This window comes from Chelmon rostratus, chromosome 15 (assembly GCF_017976325.1).
Source record: "Chelmon rostratus isolate fCheRos1 chromosome 15, fCheRos1.pri, whole genome shotgun sequence".
Lineage (NCBI taxonomy): Eukaryota > Metazoa > Chordata > Actinopteri > Chaetodontiformes > Chaetodontidae > Chelmon > Chelmon rostratus.
The window spans coordinates 19,877,239-19,899,874 of record NC_055672.1 but is presented as its reverse complement, the minus strand read 5'-3'; the positions used below and the strand labels follow the sequence as shown (position 1 = coordinate 19,899,874).

At 44.7% G+C, this 22,636-nt stretch overlaps 1 protein-coding gene across 1 annotated transcript; it reads left to right on the top strand.

Annotated features, from left to right (window-relative positions):
- Positions 1–5,230: 5,230 nt before the first annotated feature.
- On the top strand, positions 5,231–21,545 carry LOC121618573 (fibronectin type III domain-containing protein 5-like). Its single transcript, XM_041954083.1, has 7 exons — positions 5,231–5,383; positions 7,545–7,782; positions 10,718–10,833; positions 13,356–13,554; positions 20,659–20,748; positions 20,886–21,019; positions 21,486–21,545. Exons 1-7 carry the CDS (start codon positions 5,231–5,233, stop codon positions 21,543–21,545), a joined length of 990 nt encoding a protein of 329 aa, XP_041810017.1.
- The last annotated feature ends 1,091 nt before the right edge of the window (positions 21,546–22,636 follow it).

Here is a 22,636-nt window from a genome sequence, read left to right as displayed (position 1 = left end):
GTAATCTTGTTTGCCGTTTGCTCACTACTGTACAGTTACAGTTCACCACATAGACACTGCTTCTTCCAAACATGTTGCATCAGATTCGGGGGGGTGACAAGAGAAAATATCTTATAATGTTGCAACTGCATGTAACAATACTAGAGCTACAGTATGTTTTGTGTTTTTCACTGACAGCATTTGATTATTTCACTGTAGGACTGTGACCATATTATTTAAAAGAAGGCATAAACACGCGCTGGCAATCCGCCACAACAATTAGCTTAAGTTTCAAGGCTGCAACGGACGCACACAGCAAGGAAAGCTGCATCTCATAAATTCTCCCATTCATCTCCCCCACTCTTTAATGAGAAAAGCAAGTGATGACAGCTCTCTGTTACTACTTTACTACAGAATCGGAGGGCAGCTTTCTTCTAAATGCACAACGAATGAATGAAACGTTTATTGATGTGTCATGCCAAGACACCACAAACTCACATCAGCCAGATCCAAACTGCTGCTCATACATTTAAACCTAGAGCTTCAAAAGATTTCAAAATCCACTGAAAAAATATGCTCTGTATTAACAGTCCATCTTTTAGTTAGCAAAATGCATCCAAACTGAACAACCGGTCCAGTTTCTGATGTCTGTGTCGGGCTTTTAACGAGTCATTTAATGAGAAATGGACTCTCTTAAATCACAGTTTGAGCAATGCAAAAGAAAATGAATCATTATCCACTTCTAACAAATCACACAGCTCACACACAGCTCTGTTTTCCTCCTGAATATATATATATATATATATATATATATATATATATATATATATATATTCTGCCAACCTCAGCCAGAGGAAGAAGATCAGTTTTTCAATTGTACTTTTGTTTAATATGCAGCATATATGTCTATATGATATTTTCAAACATCATTCTTCAAACTTAGAGTTCTATATATATTGGTACTATTTTCATTTGGTTTTTTGGCTGCACGCACACAGGTATTTTGGGTTGCAAGTCGATCTGTGTGTAAATACAGAACAAGCTGTAGAACACAAAGATGAGGCTGCAACTATTTCATAAGCTTGACTTGACAGAGCTGGTTTTATTTCTGGAACGCAGAGTTGCGGCTGGACGACAAAAAAGAAAAAGACATGTCTGAGAAATGCATCTTCCTCGCAGCTTTGGCATTGTCCTTGTGTCAATACTGCCCAGATAATCTCCCTCTATCTTTCTCACTCCCTGCCACGTTTTAATTGTCACCTGTCCTCTTACATAAGTGCCAGTAATGCTCAGTGTGTGTGTCAGCGGCGTAGTGGTGCTGCTGCTCTTTCCTCTGGCACCTGTCTGCCTCTTCTTCATTTCACAAAGCCTCTTTGAGTTCCTCTTTGAGAGCTCGCCAATGGCTTAGCGAGAAGCAGATGAATAAGAGCGATGGCCTTGTGGTTGATAGCGAGGGCTCATATGTGCTAAAGCTTTCAGATCTTGTGGCAACATGAGGATTTAAGACCAAACAGCAGAAGCTAGACAGTAAATATTTTAGATTTTCATCTTTTTTTCCTGAGAAATAGTTTTTTTTTTTATGGAATTGCACTCAGAAGCTTTTCTTTAACCACGTTTGCCTTTGTTAAGTGATGTCAGGTTGGCTCTTTCTTGTTAAAAATGGAATGAAACAGGCGTCAGAGGACAGATTGGTGCTATCATCTGGACACCGGGCCTGTGGGAGAAAGCGGTGGCGGTGCCAAAAGACTGACGTGGCAGCAGCAGCTTGCTGGCGCAGTCGGCTGTCTGTCCAGCATCACGTCTGTCATGTCATGTGTGCAGGTGGAGGACGAGCTGAGCTGCCGTTTGGAGGGGAATCAATGCCAGGGATGTAAAAGCATTTATGGGGTATTGAGGGTCACAGACCTATTTGTTTGCGCACATGAGTGTGTACTCTTGGATTCTTCGTTTCTAAAAAGCATGTCACACCTTTGATGAGCTTCACCTGCTCTTCATCCATCTACTTGTGCATGTACAGCCTCAGTTATACAGAAAAGGATTTATCGACTGAGGTCTCATTGTATGTGTGTTCTTGCGTTGGTGCTAATGTTATTGTAATTTATTGTGCTCTACAACATTTCCACTGTTTCCACATTCCATTTGCAGTCATACAGTCAGTTATTACGCACAAATGTGGTTACAGCAGGAGCGTTGTGGATGAAACTCTGTTGTGGCTGTTAGTTGCATTAGAATACTGTATAATGATCAACTTTGACTCTTATTGTTTCTAGGCTGAAAATCACTGCAGTGTTTAATGAAACTCGGTGAAACCAAACTGTATTATCTGACACATTCACAAGTGGCTCGCCCAAAGATAAACAAACACTACAGAGATGCAGTATGGGGAGAGGTTAAAAACGAGATTTCACTTTACGTCAGGATCAACAGACGCTGGCCACAGAACCACTTCAGTGTAATTCACAGGTGATAAATTTGCTTTTCAATTATTGCATTTGCTTTAACAGTTTCGGAGTAATTGGAAAATACATTTAAATTAATGTTGCTGAAATGCAGCATGCATTATTAATGCAGATTGATTACAGCTGAATGTGGTTAACAGATTTGTGGTCTCTTGCTGTATATGAAGCCACAGGTGGTCTCAGCACTAAAGAAAAGATGAAAACGAGGCATTAATGCAATGATTTCACTCTGAAGTACATGACCTCCTTGTTTTCCAAATGAAAACACAAATATGCGCCTTCAGGAACGACAGTTCGCAGGATATCAGTAAGGCTTCATGGATGGCAGTGGAGTTGGTTTGTGTGTCTGTTGTTTGGGAATCCCATGATTACACCTCTGTACCAGTGTGCACGGTCAGGACTGGTTCTACATGTACGCACCTTCCTTGGCAAGCAGGAAAAGAAACACATTCATCCCACAAAGCTGCATGTGGGCCTCTGGATTCCTCTCAGTCTTCCTCAGAGCAGAAAAAAAAACAATTTTTATTTGGCACTGGGCAGTCAAATCCAGGGGGGGTCCAGATGGTGTGTTTTACATTTGAGCAGTCTGCAGTGCAGGTGGGCCCCCGAGGAGGTTACCTGCATACCTTCGCCAGCACAGAGGCAGTTTTGCTCATTTGACTCAAAAGTTTTGTCTCCTGTTCCAAAAGCTGTGTCTGACACAGATAGGCCAGGAATGAGTTTCTGAATTTGTGTGCGTGCTTTTCAGCGTGGACGTCAATCAGTTTCCAATGATCAACCTTTGTGCCGGGAGATGCAAGTCTGGTTTAGGTGGGGGGCCTCAATCCTCAGTCAGGGGCCAGTAGTCAGTCACGCAGCATGTGTTTCTCTAAGGGGAAAACTTGCTAGAGACAGACACAGACATGAAGGAAGTGATGAGAGAAAGCGAATGAATGTATGCAAAAAGGAGAAAGTGCTCGTGTTCGGGCCTCAGGAGAGGAAGACAAAGAGAGAATGCTGGTGAAGAAAGGAGAGAGTGAAACATGGAGGAATCAGAGCAAGAGGATTATTCACGTTCTCCACCTGCCTGTGACAGCAATCCTCCCAGGCAGCTACTGTAGGCGTTACTTTACCAGCTGTCCCCGAGTCCTCAGCAGGTCGGCGAGACCTCCACAGAGAGACACAGGCAGACACATGCTACAGTAAGGCTGAAGTGAAACACAGAGAACAGAGGAAAGTTATGTATCAGGCTCTAATATCATATTCATAACCTTACATCAAGCTGTGAGCTCCTTCAGCGTTATCAGCCCCGTCCTATATCCCTGCCTGTTGTGTGTGTGTGTGTGTGTGTGTGTGTGTCGGGGGGGTGGCGGGTTCGCAACTGATTTGAGAGTAGATTTCATTAGCAGTGGGCTTGTCAAATAATCAGCCTCACGGCACTTCTCTGCCTTTTTGAATTAGCTGGCTTGCATTCTCTCTGCACACAATGCTGCATTGATTTTCATACGCTGCCTTTTGACATTTAATTAGAGAAAAGTGTGTGTGTGTGCGCGTGCATCCGTGCGTTTGCATGCGTGTGCGTGTCTATCTGATGAAAAGAGAGTAAGATTGTGTTTTGCAATCCCCCCGCCTCCCCACCTCAGCATTCTTGTGGCCAGCAGGGCTGGAAAATTCATTTCCTCTGAGTAAATAACTCATTTCTCTACAAAGGGACAAAAAGACCCTTAGGTGTAATTATTTGACAGTGCTTGGCTGCTGCATAGAGGCAGAATGGACCACAGAGAACACACAGGCTGTGCTCGACACGCTACACATGCAGAAAACATGCACGCACAGCCTCCCACACACACAAACAGGCGCTCTGTGGCTGTTAGAGGAACACATCCTATATGAATTCAAAATTAAAATCTATACACTGACTGCCTCACAACCGTTCTCCATCGCTAAGCTGCTCTGCCCACATTGGAAACCAGCTGATCAGCAGCCACTGTGTGAGAGGCATGAGGGTAATCAATAGCAGAATCGTACATGAGTGAGTCACAGGTCTTCTCCCACCATCTCCTCCCTGCACCCAGATTCCCATTGAAGTGTCAGTTACAGCCGGAGAGCTTTACACACCAGGCTGCTGAGGAGCTGCCAAAAAGCCCCGGTGTAGTAGCTGTACAGAAATATAGTGAGGAGCGTCGGAGAGACAGACAGAGATGAAAAATAGACCAGATAGACGGCGCAGGTGTGTGTGAGCGGGAGGCTTAGCGCCAAGTGTCCATTACAGTCTCAAAGATGGAAAGCAAAAGTGAATAAAAGAAGAAATACAGGAAGCGTGTTGAAGGAGGTGGGTTTCCTCTGAGAAAGAGGCGGTGGATACAGATCCAAAAGCACTGGCAGCTGCATGAAACAAATGGGCTGTTTGCGGTTTCTGTAACATTTCAAGCAGTCGTATGTGAAAGAGGTGGAGCGCTGCGAAGCCGTCGGCAGTCTCTAATGAAAAAGCCAGTGTGGCCAGTCAATTATAAGACGTGACACAGCGTTACAAGCAGCTCCGGTGTGAACACATGTGTTAGATCGTACTTCTAAATGATTCACCAGATGCTTTATCTTAGAAATGAGACGCATTAACGCCTCGTGTTTGCCTCCTCTCCAGAGCGCCATACTGTGATCCTCCTAACTTCTGTATGTGTGTGTGGGTGTGTGCATCAGTGTGTGCATGCGTTTCCACAAGGGCGAGACCACGTGCCAGCGTCTCCTCTGACACGTGCAAGGGCGAACTCCAGATCAGCACAGAGCCCTGACGGCTCTATCACGGCACATTAGCTATGAACGAGGGGGAGCTGGCGTCCCTGCCAGCTGTGTGTACGCTAACCCCGAGAGCGCAGCGCAACGGCAGCTCACCGAGGCTCAGCGACGTGTTGGCGGGGAAACAAGTGGCAAGCAGTCGTAATTCCCCCAGCGCCATCGTTAGCCGCGGCGTGAGACATCGACATGCTAATCAACATGCGCTAATTTATACCCGCTAATTCCCCCGTGACCTCACGCTTTCGAGTCGTCATGGCTGCAGCACAAAGTTTCATTTTTTCCCCTTCAAACGCTTTGCTGATCACTCCCACCTGCTGTTACTGCACCTTCCATACAAAGCGTCTGTTTACTTGCTATTAGCAGCTAAATGAGCTAAAGCGGTTTAAGTTGCTAAACATTAATTAGTAGCTGCTCGGCGATCCCCAACGGGATTCAAAGACAGGAACAGCCGATGCCTGTGCCTACCTCTAAAATGCCAGATAACAGAGGAATATGACGTCGCTAACAGGCAGTTTTCATGTTGTTCACAAGCCTGCAGACAAACTTGTTAGCATCAGAACTGGTCCAGGGGCCTGACTCTGAGAAATGCTTTTCGAAGGATCGCAGAGCTGGATTATGATGCTCCAAATCAGTAATATGTGGAGGCTGGAACACCACCCTGCTGGCTTTCATGCTCTCTCAGTTTCAAAGCCCCAGCCGTCTGCTCAGGTGTCACACTGCATCAGACCGCGTCAGCTGACTGGGGTCACAAGTGTAGTGCAGCTGAACTGGTCCCAGACTGCGCATTCAAAGATTAACTCATGTCCTCAATGGAGGCTGTTGGGCAACTTTAACAAAAAATGCAATCAAACAGGCCTTTGGTGAAAGGAAAGATAAACAACGAAACATTTTCTTCCTTAGCGCACACTGTGATCGCCACATTACAACACCCCCGTGTTACCTGCAATATTTCCCCACCTATAAATCCACTCACATATTCTCTCCCTGAACAGCGGTGGAGTGCAGTTTAACCGGCTTCGGGAAGCGCGTGGACACAAAACAACCTGAACGGAGATCCAGAGGAGGAGTGTGGAGGGAGGGGTGGCAGCAGGCCTGGAGGAGGTGTGGGGGGGAGAGATCCTGTCGTTCTGAGGTCGACGGAGAGAGGAGGAGAACGTTCATTAAATAATGATGGGCTTTATGGACCAAGACTGCTCACTCTGTGTGTGCGTGTGTGTGTGTGTGTGTGTGTGTGTGTGTCTGAACACACACACACACACACACACACACACACACACACGCACACACACTTCTCTAATGAACGTGGATGTGAAGGAGCTGTCACCCCTCACACTCCTCAGCATGGGACACACTACTACCTGTCACTCTGGTCATCATTGGGCTAACAAAGACAAAGACAAACACACACGCACACACACACACACACACACACACACACACACACCAGGGACATCCGTCATGGCTCAAAGTCACCCCCATCTCTCAGGGTGAGGCAGACTATGTGCCACTGCGATGGGAGAGAGTTTATGAAGACATCTGTCTGGTGTTTCATTAGAGCTGACTCTCATGCCATGTGGATATTTAAGGCCCGCGGTCACGGCCAGCGTCCGCTCCTGTTGTCCCTCAGCGTCGCGCAGTCATGTGGGGGACAAAGACGGACAAAAAGTGACCGGAAGCTGTGGGACGTGAGGACACTCAAAGAGACGGTTTAACTTTATTTTGTAGAACGCTAAGGAAAAATAACAAGGGCATGTTGTTTTTCTTTTTTACTCCCCACCTTGTTGCAATCTCCTGCAATCTATATGCAATAATGTTTTTTTTTATCATTTGTCCCTTATTTCATCTCTGCGTCTCAGAGGAACAAAGTCTGTTTTCCAGGAGAGATTTAAAACAATAATTCAGTCACAGATTCAAACAGGCACTCAGCAATATATACAATAAAGGAAAGAGAAAACAACAGAAATGCTACGCTCTACTACACTATACAGCACAGTGAGATGAGATATCATTATTTTAAGATGATCCAGTGGGGAAAAAAGCGTGTTGCAGCAGACTGCTCCATTTTAAGGATGAAGAGAAAGAGCTCGCACCAGAAATTTAGAGGCTTTATTAAAAGCAAACCAGCTCTGTGTAAAATTATAGGATTATAATAGAATGTAGGATTTAAAGACGTGAGGTGTGAAGTACAGAGCTTCACAAGTAGAGCTTTATAGATCAGACTGTGGTCAGGCGATCATTGAGAAGGGAGAGTAGAGCCACACCACGCTGATTCTTACTTAGCAGCGTTAAGAGACAACTAGCCGAGACATAATGATTGATTTGTGACTCCTTCAGTCCCATCAGCCCCCTCCACCCAAGACGCCCGTCCCTCGGGCCTCCCAGGAAGCAACAAACAAACAGACGGCGGTAAACAAAAGCAACGGCACTTCAAACATCCGAGTGCCCGCTGATGAAGAGATGCGGCAGGTCTCCGTCCTGTCAGCTACTGTTAGTCAGGCCATTCATCAAAACATCGGCAGCAGACATAACCCAGGGGCTCGCTTGGATACGGTGCCCTGTTTCTCAAAGTGCAGTACGTTAGCACGCACGCGAGCGCTACAGCAGCCCATCATCCTGTAATTAGCAGCTGTGCGATGCGACAAGTGAGCGTTAACTCATTCAATAAGCCGAATTAGATTTCTGTCCCATTAAAGACAGAGGAGTTGCATCACTGAGAGTGACCCCTTCTCCTCGTCCCTGTTCATCTCTCTCAGGTCTGCCTCACATTAAATATCAGTCAGTCCCCAAAAGGCCACAGTGATTCATCAGAGTCCTGTCTGCTGCAGCGGAAAGGTGGAACCATAGAGTCTCCTCAGGCTTTGTGCTTCAACAGGGTCACAATATTTGAGCCTCATTTGAATGAAGGCAAGGCTTTATGCTGAGGATTGATGGAAGTATTGATACTGATTTTATACATTGATTATTTTCTGACCACTTTTTTTCACTGTCAGAACATACGGAGCCCCATGTTACACCTGTACTGCAAGGCAGTGATGTCATGAAGCTGACAGAGAACAGTCAGGCAGTTTTTGTCCGTTCTGACTGACACCGTTTACATTTCAAATGTTTTTTATATAAAAAAGAAAACACACAGATGATGAGTTGGTGTAAGCAGTGTGAATGAAACATCCATTTCACACTTATCTGAAGCAAACTGATGTGTTCTCCTCTGGTGCACTTGGAACTGTATCCACGAGGTAGGTTAGGTCTCATTCTTCTTCCTCGTGTCCGGCCGTCTTTCCATTTGACGCCTCTCTCCATCCATTGGGTTGTCCGGCTGCCAAGGCTGCTCCACTGGTTCTGCCAGTCAGTCAGTAACCCTGGCATGAGTGGGGGTGGTCTCCAGTACTTCAGTGGTGCCCGGGAAACTGCTCCTGGAGCTGAGCAGTTTCTGGGCAGCAGAGTGTTCATGGAGTGGGTGCCAGTTGTCATTGGCCTGTTTTGCACGCTCAGCTTGTGTGATGACTGCTCTGCGGATGTCGGGGGGAGCGATGCCAGCGAGGGCATAAAGGCAGTGTAGAGGGTTTGTTTTGATGCACCCAGTCACTATCCTGCAGGTCTCGTTGAGGACAGGGTCTAGTTTGATGCATGATTGCATGATATAATCTGCTCCATGCTGGGCAGGCATATTCAGTGGAGAAGCACCTGGCCTGTCACGATGTGTGCAGTGCACATGGACACACATGCACAATCACTTGATTATAGAGTAAAATCAAGTCGTTATTGTCTGTTCTTGTATTTTATTCTTATTCAGAACTTCCCAAAATCTTTCAAAATATTGAAATAGGTCAGTCACTGTGCACTTCCAGCAAAGAGTGAAGAGGAGAATGTAATGAGCACTTCCTGTTGTTCAGACTTTCATTGCTTTTCCATTAAAAAGAGACAGAGTTCGGGCTTTGGACAAGATTTGAAAGGCAGAGTTCAGTTCGAGTCTCTGAGATATTCCGATCTGTTTGCAAGGATACGTTGCACTGTTTGGTTGTATTATATAAATTCACATATGGATGTAGATATAAATATATAGATATACGTATAGAATTAAGTATAGATATAGACTTATTGGCATTAAAAGGTTCTGTGGATATTTAAAATACTTCAGCAATGTTCACTTGGGTTGTCGGGGACTGAATAAAGTGCAAAATGGGAGATTTTCCAAAAAATGTGTTTGATGTTTAAATAGTTTGAAATCTCAGTGGCCATTATGTAAGCTCATATGGAAAAGACAGAGAGACAGACAAACACAACAAAAAGAAAATGATCATCCAGAGTGCAATACAGAAAGATTTCATCGTCTTTCTTTGGCACAAGATAACTGTGTTTTTAGGAATAATGCATACAATACTGAAAAGAAAAGTTTTCACTGTCTGAGAGGTGTGTGCTGAATGTAAATAAGATAAGACTTTACTGATCCACGATGGGAAATTCACAAGAAAAAAAAAAACAAAAGAAAAAGTCTAGGTTATGTTGCAAACATTTCACAGCTAGCATTACAAATATTATTAATTATTAATATTTTGATAGGACTAAGAGTCTACAGTTGTGCTAAGACCTCTGTGAGAGTGTTCTTTGGCACAGCTGTGCTGTGAGGTAAATGCTAAATTAAGCATGCTAACATGTAGTTTAATGTTAACAATGTTCAACATCTTTAGTGTAGTATCTTAGACCTTAACATTTGCTACTTATCACTGAACACTAAAGTACAGCTGAGGCTGATGGGAAGTTTTGCAAGTATTTGATCATAAACCAGAGTATGGGACAAATTTTCTGCTTATGAAGAAAAACTCAGAGGATCATCAAAGTGACTGTCAATTAATTCTGAGGGGTACCAGACTCCACGGCAACCCATCCACTTGTTATCACGATATTTCAACCACAAACATCAACATCATGTTGGCACAAGATGAAAAGTCAGGAGGGTTCATCCTCTGGGGACCATGACTGTCGGTACAAAACTTCATGGCAATCCATCCAATAACTGTTGAGATATTTCAGTCTGGATCAAAGTGGTGGACCAGCGGACCAACACTGCCATACATCCAGCCACACCACTAGCATGGCTACAAACATTCAAATCCTACTTTATACTTTTAAATGCTATTTTTTGAAAATTGTTCAAGTTGAGTTTAAGATTTCAACATTTCAACTTTTAGTTTTAATATCATGAAAGATGAGACTGACTTTACCTGACAGAGGTGCATTGATCATGTCACATTATAAATACTGTATTGTCTGCTGAGCCACTGGAACACTGTGAAATTGTTTTGTGTTTCTGTACGCGATCGCTTCCACCTTGCATAATGGATTCAGCGGAGCCATTTATTCACACCACTGAATTTGGCTTCCTGCCATATTGGTGGCCATTTCTGCACCCAGCAGAAACATAAAGGAGCTGAGCTTCTCACTGGCTTCATACTGCAGAAGATAAAACAAGCTTTTGTTTCTCTCTCTCTCTCTGTGTGTGTTTGCAGATAGCTTGTCGCCTCCTGTCAATGTGACCATCAAAGCGGTGAAAGCAAACTCTGCTGTGGTGACATGGGACATCCCCGAGGGAGACCCCGTCATTGGCTTTGCCATCACACAGCAGGTGAGCGACGCACATACAGTACAGACACAGCTCCCAGTGGATATATAGTATATGCAAATGTACCAACGGGGCGGATACAGTCGCTTATGCAAATATAAACACATGGAAACAGCAACACCAACTGAATTAAGTTGTGGGTAATCACAGGTTGTTTGCTACCATGTCCACTTCTCTTTGCATTGCTGCTCCCCTGCTCAGTCACTATGCATTATGGGAATTATCACGGGATGCTGGATCCTGTCGGACTGCCTGCCTCCTCTTTGACAACAGCGGCCTCTGACAGCTCTGTGAATTGGGGAAAAGTGATATCATCTGCTGCCATCGTGCTCACATAAACGTACAAACTCGCACGCACAGACATTATTTGCATCGCTTTCCACAAACACACACATACACACTCATTCACAGGAGCTGGGCACGACATGCCTGAGGAGGACAGCTGCAGGGTCAGTGTGGGTCACTCTCACAGTGGTAGCGAGGTGTGTTTCCAGAGGAAGGAGAAAAGCTGAAGAACTGTGTTGTACAAATAACAATAAAAAAAAACAGCAAAAAAGTGCAATAATACCTCATTATTAAGGCCACGATACAATATTTATTGCGATATTTTTTAACAACACAAATAACTTCAAAAATTCCCTTTATTAATAAATTTGTTTGTACAGCATTTTTTATTCATAAATACTTTGTTTTGAACTTAAAATGCTTTTTCTGCTTTCCTTCTTTCAGAAGGTAAAATAAAAGTAGCCAGCCATGACCTAAGCATGTGCAAAACATTGGCATGAATTGTCTTGAACCATGTACAATTTAAAAAAAAAGAAAACAATGCAGCAGTCAGTGGCAGCCCTTTTATAAAATATGTAAAAGAGCCATTCCGTCAGGTGACCACATCCAGGATTTGTGTTTGGTGCTCAGCTCAGCTGTGGTAGTTGAGCTGTGGGGAAGGAACACTGCTACACACCTCAGTCGAAGTCTGTAAAACGCTTTATGTGTGGGGACAGTCCGCCCTGTCTCTCCGCTACGTCCGTATTTCGAGCATTGTCTGTAACAGCAATCCCTTGATGACTGTTTTTGTTCATCATGTCAAGCTCCCGCTCCAAAACAGCACATGTCTAAACCTCAGCTGTGTTGAGTCCAGCGTGTGTTTGGAAAAGAGGCCTCGTCTGTAGGACAAAACTTTTCATTTCCCATTTGCTGGTCGTAACATGAGTGGTGACTGTAATTTTGCTCTGAGGAGCTCGTGAAGTCCAGCCATCTGTGGTCATTGAGGTGCACTCGGCTTCTTTGATCCTCTGTGTCACTTTAGCTTTTGTCTCTTAGTACAGAGCTGCTATCACTATGCGACCTTGATGTTACTGTATACTTTGGCTCCAACGTGTTTACTAACCTCTGAAATCCATTGTTGTCTACCACAAAAAACCCTTCAGTCTTTGGCTATGTATTCATGGATGCATTGTGTTGTTTCTTCAGTTCTGGGCATGTTATGGGGAAGCAGGGCTCCAAATGCTGCAGCTTTTTTGTTGTTATCCGAGCTTTTCTGGGTGGCGATGGCTTCTCATGTGTTTCCCGTAGTGTAGTTGACCGTCGTCCTGCAGCATTTGCAATATAGCTTTGCGTTTGTCAAGTTCATTTTTTACCATTGTCAGTTCTTGAAACAGGAAAACCAAAATTTCGCCACATATAGCAGCTTCAATCTCTTCCTCGTTATCGGCTTGTTCGTCCATAATTGTCTTGTTGGGTTTATTTTTAGCTGCTCTTGTCTTGCAAGCAAACAATGATGGGAGTCTGTCTTCCTGACTATGGTCGCACCCTCTGCTGTTCAAACAGAAACAATACAATTTTTGACAAGGAGAGATAGAAAATAACCATGTAGCGTCATGGTAGACAGCGTCACAGTAACACGACGGCATCAAGCCACGTTTCTATGGGATACTGTGAGATTCCATATATCGCTACATCCCTAACAAATAACAAATGACAGTGTTATTTCCAAAAAAAACAACTGAAGTCACAGCAGAAATTTCCTTCCGCCTTGATATTGGGGAAAAAACTCTTATTCACTGTCTTGCAGAGAGGTAACAGTGAGAAAATTGCTCTCTTATCTTAAACATGGTGAAATGGTTAGCTTAACGTAGCGTAAAGACCGGAAGTAGCAGCTGGCCTACTCTGCTCAGAGCTAAAAAGAACCTCGCACCTAAATCTCACTGTTAACATGTTGTGGTTTTTAATCCTTACAAAAATGTATCAAGCAGAGCCAGGCAGGCTGCTTCCCTGCTTTCAACCTTTATGCTAAGCTAAGCTAACCAACTCCTGCTTCATATTTAGCGTACAGACATTAGAGTGGTTTCATTCTCCCCTTGTAACTCTCAGCAAGGAAGTGAGTGAGTATGTTTCCAAAAATGTTGACGTAGTGCTTTAACAGTGAGGTGTTCATATATAACAGCATGTACAGCAGTGGCATTGCTCTCAGTGTTTCCCTGCTGTAATCAGTGTTCACCAGTCTCGCCCATGTCCTCCTTCAACAGAAGAAAGACGTGCGCATGCTGCGGTTCATCCAGGAAGTCAACACCACCACGCGCTCCTGTGCATTATGGGACTTGGAGGAGGAGACAGACTACATCGTGCATGTCCAGTCCATCAGCATGTCTGGGACGAGCCCGCTGAGCGAACCCCTGCGCTTCCGGACGCCGAAGGAGGCCGAGACTCAGGCCTCTAAGAGTAAAGGTGAAGCGGCACAAAGAGAAAACACGCAGAGCACGCAAATACGAACACTTGCTCAGTCATCCAACATATCCACACACAGGACCTGCACATTTTCTCTCCGTTTCTTCCCTTTTCAACACGAGTGCAGTCGGGACTCTGCCTTTTGACAATATCTTGACTGATTTTGTCTAAAGACCAATAAAAATCAATAGACACACAAAGCGTGAAATGAAATTTCACAACAGAGTGCTTCCAAAGCTCGCCCCCGCAGACCACAACTCTGGAATAAAACGTCAGGTGGTGGGGGGGTGCATACTTCATTGTGTAATGAAGTGCCTCCACGGACCTCACCCTGCATGCACCCAACACAGCTGCACAGTAAACAAAAATGAGGAGAGGCATTTATCAGACCAAGAGGGGAGGTAGTCAGAGCTGTGCGGGGTGGCGGATCAATGTGCTTTTGGCTGAAGCCCTGCTCCATCTATTCGTCCTCTCATTCACACTCATCTCTCATGTGAGCTGCCTTCATACGTCGATACTCCCCAGGCTGTGGAGCCAGAAGGAGTCTGAAATTCTGTTACGGTGGCGAGTGGGCTGGCAGAAACATGCACAACATAAATACAAATATCGTTGAGCACTGAAGACATGCTCTTCTCGCCACTGAGGCCTAATTAGGACAGAAAGTGTTGGCTGTGTGTTGTTAATGCAAGGGGAAGAATTTAAAGAAATCAATAACTGCACAGGCTCCAGATGAACAAGTGAATTTTTTTCTTTCCTGTAGATGCATGTGCTTGTTTCCTTTAGGTTGCAGCTGCGATTCTCTCTCCTGCTGTTTTCAAAAGCTGCGGAGACAGAACAATGGCTCCAACTCATGAACAGTGCATAGAAATAAACAGAAGTGCCTCATAACCCCAAACACACAGTCAGGAAAGCAAAAAGACACATATATAGTTTTATTGAGAGCGGTAATAAAACTTTTATGGGCGATACAGTGTAAGCAGGAAAATCATACACTCCATAAAACAACACTTGACATTTACATTCATGCCACGAGTTAGACGAGACGATTGAAACCACTCTCTGTGCGCTGAACATGAAGCTACCGTCAGCGGCTAGCTAGCTTAGCTTGAGGTGATAGTATCATGATTGGGTATGAAAGGAGCATCCTGGAAAGGCTCAGTCGTTCCAAAGTGAGGATGGAGCGAGGTTCGCCATGGTTCACCAAGGTTTAGAGGTGCTGGAAAGCAGGTTTTGTTACCTTCAGACAGACCCAGACTAGCCGTTTCCCCCTCTTTCCAATCTGTATGCTAAGCTAAGATAGCCAGCTGCTGGTGGTAGCTTCATATTTAGCATACCGACGTAGGGGTGGTATCATTGTTCTCATCTCACTCTCAGCAAGAAAGCAAATAAGCACATTATCCAAAATGTTGAAGGATTTTTTTTTAAAGATGAGTTTTAAAAGTTGAGTCGAATGCAGGAGACGCCTCGATGAATGTTTGTTTACTTGTTTTATTTGGAAGGCTGTTAGAGGAAGCAGCGCTCTGCCTCAGCTCACTCATCTATTTCCCAAAAATGTGAAATTCTCACATATTGACAGGCTTTGCACCCACACACACACATAGACACGCACACAGACACACACACATACACACACATACACACAAACAGCGATTCAAAGTCCCTATTCTCTGTAAAGAAAAAAAGATTTCCTTGCTCCTCCACACATTTCCCACCATGCACACATTTCACAAAGCGAATCTCTGCAGAGAGCAGGTCTGTGATTCATCATCCTTCTCTCAGACTCAACAGCTTCACAGTTTAGCACAATACCACACTTTCTGAGTCTCATTTCCACTGATGGCTCAAGGATGTCTGTTTAATTTGCCGTACACGCTGAAACACTGAAACCTTCTGATGACAGATGAGCAGATGTTCCTCAAGTCAACATTTTGCAAGGCAGTGGCAGAGTAGTTAAGATTCAGGATCCACCACAGTGTCAACGTGAATGTTAGTTCATCTTCCATGAGAGTGAGACAGTCATTTGTTTAAATCCACCAGGATTTGCTGGGCTTTTATACTGAAGGGCTTTATTTTGCATGATCTGCATCCTTTTTTTCCATCTAGACAAACAATAGATACTGCTCAGGTGATTATTAATCATCTTTACTTCTTCACTATTTCAGACCTTCTTGAGAGATTAAAGAATGATTCAGTGTGACATTACCTGCTCATCACTGCACATCGGTGTAAACTGGGGTGATGAAAAAAGTTGTGTTGAGCCAATAAACCATTTCTAAGGTTACTATTTGTTAAAAGGGCAGCAAACCAAACTGTGGGCTGTGTGGTTAGTGCAAAGGACTGACACACAACATGAGGCAAAAAGAGAGGAATGGAGTTTGTCTTTTGCAGCAGATAATTGCACAGGGTAGAGAGTGTGGGAGAGCGAGTCTCTCAGTACAGCCGTGAGTCCATTGTCTCGATATGACAGGCGAACGTCCCGAGAAGAAAAAGGGAGGTTTTCACCGTCCTCGCTCAACTGCTCAGCGCTTCTGTTCTGCCGTATCATGCTGATCTCAGTGGAAAGGATGAGCCCGAAATGCTGGATTATTCCGTCTTTCCTCTAATTTTCTCTTCCACAACGGGTTTAAGCTCCAGCAGATCAAAGGAAGCGAGAGAGATGAAGAAGAAAAAAAAGCGCAACCTGTGCACAAAACAGAAGGGAGAGACAGAAAGAGAGGAGGGAGGAGCTGAGAGTGACTGACAGGGAGGAGAGAAGGGAGGGAGCCACAGAGGAGGCAGAAACCCAGTCAGCGAGCAGCACAGGTGGGCGGTATCGGTGCGCTCTCTCTGGACAAATTACTTGAACCAGACGCACAAACATGGAAAATTAAAGTACTGCAAACTAATGCTGTCATAAAACCAGAATTTTAAACTTTAATACCACAGCAAAAGATTACAAAAATCCATTTTCCTTCCTCATAGGCCTACATATTCCTTATGTTGTTATTAGTTCATCTGTTTTTTGTACAGCTTTGGTACTTTCAATACTATCAAATGTAGAATTCACAGAGATCCCGTTGTTTTAAACATGTGCTATCAAAGCATCGATACACACTCTCTTCGGCAAAAAAGTCTCAAAAACAGAAATGGCACGAAATGTTTCTGCTTTCCTCTGTCACGTGGCAGTTTGATGTGTATGTGAAAAGAGGGCTGCAGTAAAACACTAGAAAACAGTATCCCTCAGCCCTGCTACATCCCACAGGAGTAATAAAACGCCTCCTGGGTTTTCTCTCGAAATTTTGACAGTGGCACGAGGGGGCTGCTGGTGGTCCTGGAGTACCACTGTTTCTCAAGCCTGGTCCTGGAGTACAACTGCCCTGCATGTTTTAGATGTGTCCTGCTCCAGCACACCTGATTCAAATTAATGGCTCGTTATCAGGCCTCAGCAGAGCCCAGTAACGAGCTGAGCATTTGAATCAGGTGTGTTGGAGCACACCTTACATGGAGCAGCAGAGCAGGGCAGCTGGTGCAAGATCCCTCTTTATTTAAATTTGATGGTGGCTAACCCTTTAAAATTGAACTTTGGCGAGAGAAGAAAGGTTTGTCTACAAAAAGATTCAAAAATGATGTGTCTCCTATTCACCGTTTGGATTTTATGGCAATTTTAGAAAAAAATTTCAGGCGATTTCTCACTGGCTCTGTCACTCTAAGTGATGATGTCATCCACTCTAGGGGGAGAAATTCTGAGCATTTTTTTGAGAAACTTTATGGTCTTCAGATGGTCATAGTTCGAAAACCGTAAGAGATATCAAAAATGTGCCGAGTGTCATTTCGACCCGACAAAATTATCTACGTTTTAAAGTTTGAATGAAGTCTCTAGGAGAAAGTATGGCGAAGCAGCGGACAATTGAAAAAGGCTGAAATTTGAGGATATTTCCCATTCATTTCTTATGGGAAATTCTTTGCAGTTTTTTGCGTATAATTTTGCGAATTATTGACGAAAGAGCTATAAAAGACATAGCACACCATTCCCGATTGAGCCGCACGTTTTGATATATAGTTTGCGAGGGTTTTCTCAAAGCTGCGGGACTAGTTACGCCCCGAAATTCTGGCGGAAGATGAAAAAACGCGTGGGATAAAAATAGTTGCTCGAGTGACTGTTTTTAAATTAATCCAACATGTAAAAAAATGAAAAGAAAGTGCTGAGACGGAGGGACCTCTTGGTCTACTGACCTGTTTACTCCAGCTACAGGATAGGTTGCTAGATACAGTCGCTTAGAATAGGTTTTGGTTTATGATAACTGTGGTAACCCCCCTAAAAAACCCACAAGATCACTGTGTTGAAAAGTCTTTTTCTCCAGGGAACAAACTGGCGCCCTTACAAACTTTAAAGCTGTGAATTCATAAAACCCAGAGCCTTGTCAAGCGGATGGTCAGCATGCATCAGAGGTGTTACAGCTGACCAGATGGCCCCAGCGAGGGCGGCTGGCAGCAGTGTCAGGCGCTCTGGGCTGTTGTGCTTTGATTAGTTAATACTGGGCAACAGAGGCCAATCGATCAGCAGAATTGCTTGTTGCTAAAAGCTACTGGAGCGTGGGGTTCCTGCCACACTGGGCCCTCCAAATGTCACCCACTGCATCGAATAAGAGGATAGAAGTGCTCTACGCTGCGGTGAACTTTAGATCAAAGCCTCTGACTTCCACAACACTCAGCGGTGCAAGAAAACGTTTCTACAGGCTGTTTCTCCGTTCAATAGGAACCTGCAGGCGTCCGCAGGCAGACTGCTGCACGTGCAAACAACAAGAAAACGCTTACGTCTCTCTTTGATACTTCTCCTGACGGTCATGCGACTTCCAAGATGGGCGATGGAGTTTAATTGTGTGAGTTGATCCTGTCTGCTGGGTTAACTTTTTTCATCGCTTTATCTCTCCATCACTCTGTAGTACGCAGAATCCCCACTGGCCCGAGATGAAGCCTTAACGTTTCTCTTCATGTTCTGCCTCACTGTGATCTTTTGACTCCAGCACACGTCAGCAGAATCAAGCCTATTTATGATCACACAAAACACATCTCTACAGCTGATCATGTCTGCCTGCGTTAATATGGTTTATAACATGCCTGCCTGTTTGGAGTCTGTCTTTTGAAAATCATCACTTCTTATCAGCACCTGTGCTCAGTTCCCTGCCGCTGCTTTGCTGCACCTGTGATTTAAAACACAATGACGACAGGGGAAGACCAGCTGACGAGAAGAAGTTTTCCTTATGGGTGTACAAAGTATAGACTGAGATCTGAGCGGGTAAAAATCAATTCACACAACATTCAGGGAGTAAGACCCTCAAAAACTGTGTGAGGAGGCTTCAGATCTCAGGAATGAGAACATTGGCCTTGAACTGCCTAAACTAAAAGAGCATGGATAAAGTGACCGAGCGGTATAGTTGAATCAAGTCTGCTGGTGCTCAACAACAACGTGCACTGATAACTTGGAAAGCAAAGAGAGAGAGGGGAACAATTTGTCAGGAACTGCAGAAAACACAGGTCGATGGTAACAGGATGACTGTAAGCCATGTCTGTGGAGGTATGGAGAAGCAGCCGTCGTGAGTCCCAAGACTCCAGCAGAAGCAAAGGCAGCAACAGAAAACAGTGGAATGTCACAGAATTGATCAAATTGTGACCCTAAGAAGTTGTTTGCATTGCTGCTATCAACATTCAGACATGACAGCTAAATCTTATATTTCACTTTTTTCCCTCTCCCGCATTACTAACATTTTCTTTGGACCTTTTCCTTAAAAATTACAACGCAAGACCCTTCATCCAATATCTCAAAAGTCTCCACAAGTCATCGTGAAGATTTGAAAATGGTGACATCTCATTCAAACTTTAATATATTCATGTAAATAATCAATATAAGGCATTATCATATGACTTGGAATGTTTCTGATTAACTGAAGTGTTGAGTGTGTCTTCATGGGTTGAGGAAACTCATTGTTCTTAAGGTAAATAAAGTAATAACAACCAAAGCTGGAGACAGGGTGGTTTTTAGATTCTACAAACGTGATGATTTTATAAAATATGATACCTTGCTGTAGATTAAACTACTTAACAGTATATAAAATAATAGACTATAAACAGCTGCAGCAGTAAAATGCAACATTAACATTAATGCAGCAGGAATATTAATCTAAAACCTTCATATCCAAAAACACTGTTTAACTGCACTGTGAGTATATTAATATTTTCAGTACATTTTGCTGATAAAACTTGCATATACTTGTGAGGTTTTGAATGCGGGCCTTTTACTTTACGTGGAGTATATTGAAGTATCTGAATACTTCCTCTACCACTGTGGAACTCTCTCTGCACACTAAAGCCATAATTTGCAACCGTTTGATCTTTTTCGCTACTCTCACAGGAAAGGCTGAAATAAAATCTAAATTTGCGGTGATAAAAAGTTAAAACGCCCTCGTCAGCTCGCTCAAAATTCAGACTAGCACTGCAGCAAACTGAAAAACTACATTTCCCCACTCGCCCCTCCCTGGCTCCCCTCCTCCCCAAATTATTGCCACACACTCCCTTTATTACCACAGAGGAAGAAATGGATATCAGAAGCTGTTTTGCGTTTGATATCTGAATGTTATATCAGCCGTGTCACAAAATGTTCAAAATCCATATCTCCCCTGTGATCACAACACCCCGATCTGTCAGCCGCTCTACCTCTGAGATGCTTGATGCAAAGCTGCACAGGATCGGTGGGCTCGAGCAACCTGGCAACGCTTATTACAAGACCGCTGTGCTGCAGGAACGCACCGATGCTGAATTATTTGCCTCCGAGCTCAGCGCGCTTGAAGCGTCAGTCATCAGACTGAGTGGAGAGGCTGATTTTAAAGCTAAGATGCAAAAACTTTATGACGGGCCGTTGAGTGTGAAAGGGAAATGATCTAAACTTAAGGTCATTAAGGAGATGATGGACAACGCTGTCATGCAACACCAAGAGCAAACTGAATTGAAAGTTTCCTCTGGTCATTTCTCTGCCGTTTTTCAATCCTAATCCAGAATTTGACATTTTTAGTCAATCCTAATCCACCTCCACTAACAGTCGTTAATCATGTTGCCCTTTGGCTCCTTTAGACGAAGTGACGATGGAGGAAGTGGGCCAGACCACCCAGCTGAGGGCGGGGGAGCTCATCATCATCGTGGTGGTGCTCATCATGTGGGCAGGTGAGGACATAAAATGTTTGTTGAACCAGGATCAAAATAACAGAAACCCCCGCTGCTGCCAAAGCGGGTGCGTTCGTATGTGTGTAGAGGATAAGCACAGCCGGTTGATCATTAATCCGTTCTGCCTCTCCTTCCAGGTGTGATCGCTCTCTTCTGTCGCCAGTACGACATAATCAAAGACAACGAGCCCAACAACAACAAGGACAAAGCCAAAAACTCCTCCGAGTGCAGCACTCCTGAGCATCCGACGGGGGGGCTGTTGCGCAGTAAGGTATAACCCACCCCCCTCCTCCCCCTGGGTGCCTCCCCCTCAGCGGCGCCGGGCAGGTGAATGGTCCCGGCCACTTCTAGACGTCTTCCACTGACACTTCATGCAAAACCATAGCGTCATCTGAATGTCAGCTTCAGGCTTCAGCTAAACACTGCTTCAACATGGCGCCGCTCTGTGCATGACTCTGCAAGAATCAAATAGCAAACACTAAAGTCATGGCTTCTGATGAGTTGTTGTTTTTTCGCTGCGTGCACAGAGCCCCATGCCACATCCATTTCCTGTGTTCAAACCAGCACAGATAGCACGAGCCAGAACAAATCTTTCTCCCGTTCACTCTCTCGCTGTAAACACCAGTAAAACATCCGAGTGCAGAGGCATCCTCATGCTCGTTGAAGAGGCTTATTGTATGATTCCTGTGGGCCCTCCAGCCTTCTCATACCTGTCATCTTCCTCTCTCCTCCCGCAGTTCCCCAAGAACAACAACAACAACAACAGGATGCCATCTGTCAACATCATTGAGGTGTGACTGCCAGGACGTCTTCTCTTTATCCAAAAGACTTTGTGTCCTCACAAACACAAACGAGCGGGCAACCTTTTTCAGCCCATCTGCTTGTCAGGATGAGGCCGGGACTCTGGGACCCTCGGCGGCACTCACTCTTCTTTGGCGCCGGGCCTGGAGCTGAAGCGAAGCCGCGGGACTCCTGAGGATTGGGCGCGTCCCGGCCGGCGCAGGCCCGAGAGCGGAGTCGGCAGCGGAGTGACTGTGGCGAGAGTTCAGCGGCTGCACCGTGCTCAATAACTACTGTACCATGGGGCAGCAGAGATTAGGGCCAAATGGCTGCGGCGGTGGACAGTCGGCAGATAAACCAACTCCAGGGACCAAAGCCGAGGAGCAGAGCCAGAGACCTTTTCATTCTCTCTGTCACCTCTTCCAGTGCGTCATTAACGACCACAGACCGGGCTATTTCCCATTCCTGGGTGGTACTGAGACGTATCCACTTTGTCAAAATCGTCCCCTGTACTTTAATCTCATCTTCTACATCTTACTTTCTTCGCGTCTGTTTTCTACGCTTTTGAAGGTGAGCACTGATTGAGTGTTTCACTGTAGTTTTACTTCTTTGAAATTTAACAAGGTGCCACCAGAACAGCCCTATTTTTTCTGGTATCCCTCTTTTTTTGGTGTGTTTTTGTGTTTTTTCCTTTCCAGATTTCCCCTCGGGCAGAAAGTCTTTGCCGTCCCGCGGGAAATGTTTTCATTCTGGCGAACTCGTCCCCCCTACCCCTCAGGGAGTCCAGACTCCACCTGGCTAATTTAGGAGCCATTTCTAAGACGTGCTGCGATGACGCCAGAGCAACTTTAGAGGGATCGCTCAGCTCACCACTAGAGCTGAATACTCGTTCACTCACACTCATGAAAGGCCTCTCTGGTCTGAACACATAAATACAGTAAATAAAGTGCAGAAACAGGCCAGGTTTGTTATCATCTTGGTCACATTTGCTTTCGTCCTCTTAACTTCTTTGATAGTTTTATTATAGATTTCTGATATGCTACATTCCACGTCCAGGATGAGCCCTTTAGTATTTCCTTGTGTCTTTCTCTTTGAGGGTGATGGATTT

Coding starts and splice junctions, on each gene's coding strand:
- LOC121618573 (XM_041954083.1), top strand. CDS start 5,231: ATGAACGAGGGGGAGCTGGCGTCCCTGCCAGCTGTGTGTACGCTAACC. Junction 10,834..13,355: donor GCTTTGCCATCACACAGCAG/GTGAGCGACGCA, acceptor CTCCTTCAACAG/AAGAAAGACGTGCGCATGCT. Junction 20,749..20,885: donor GGTGCTCATCATGTGGGCAG/GTGAGGACATAA, acceptor CTCTCCTTCCAG/GTGTGATCGCTCTCTTCTGT.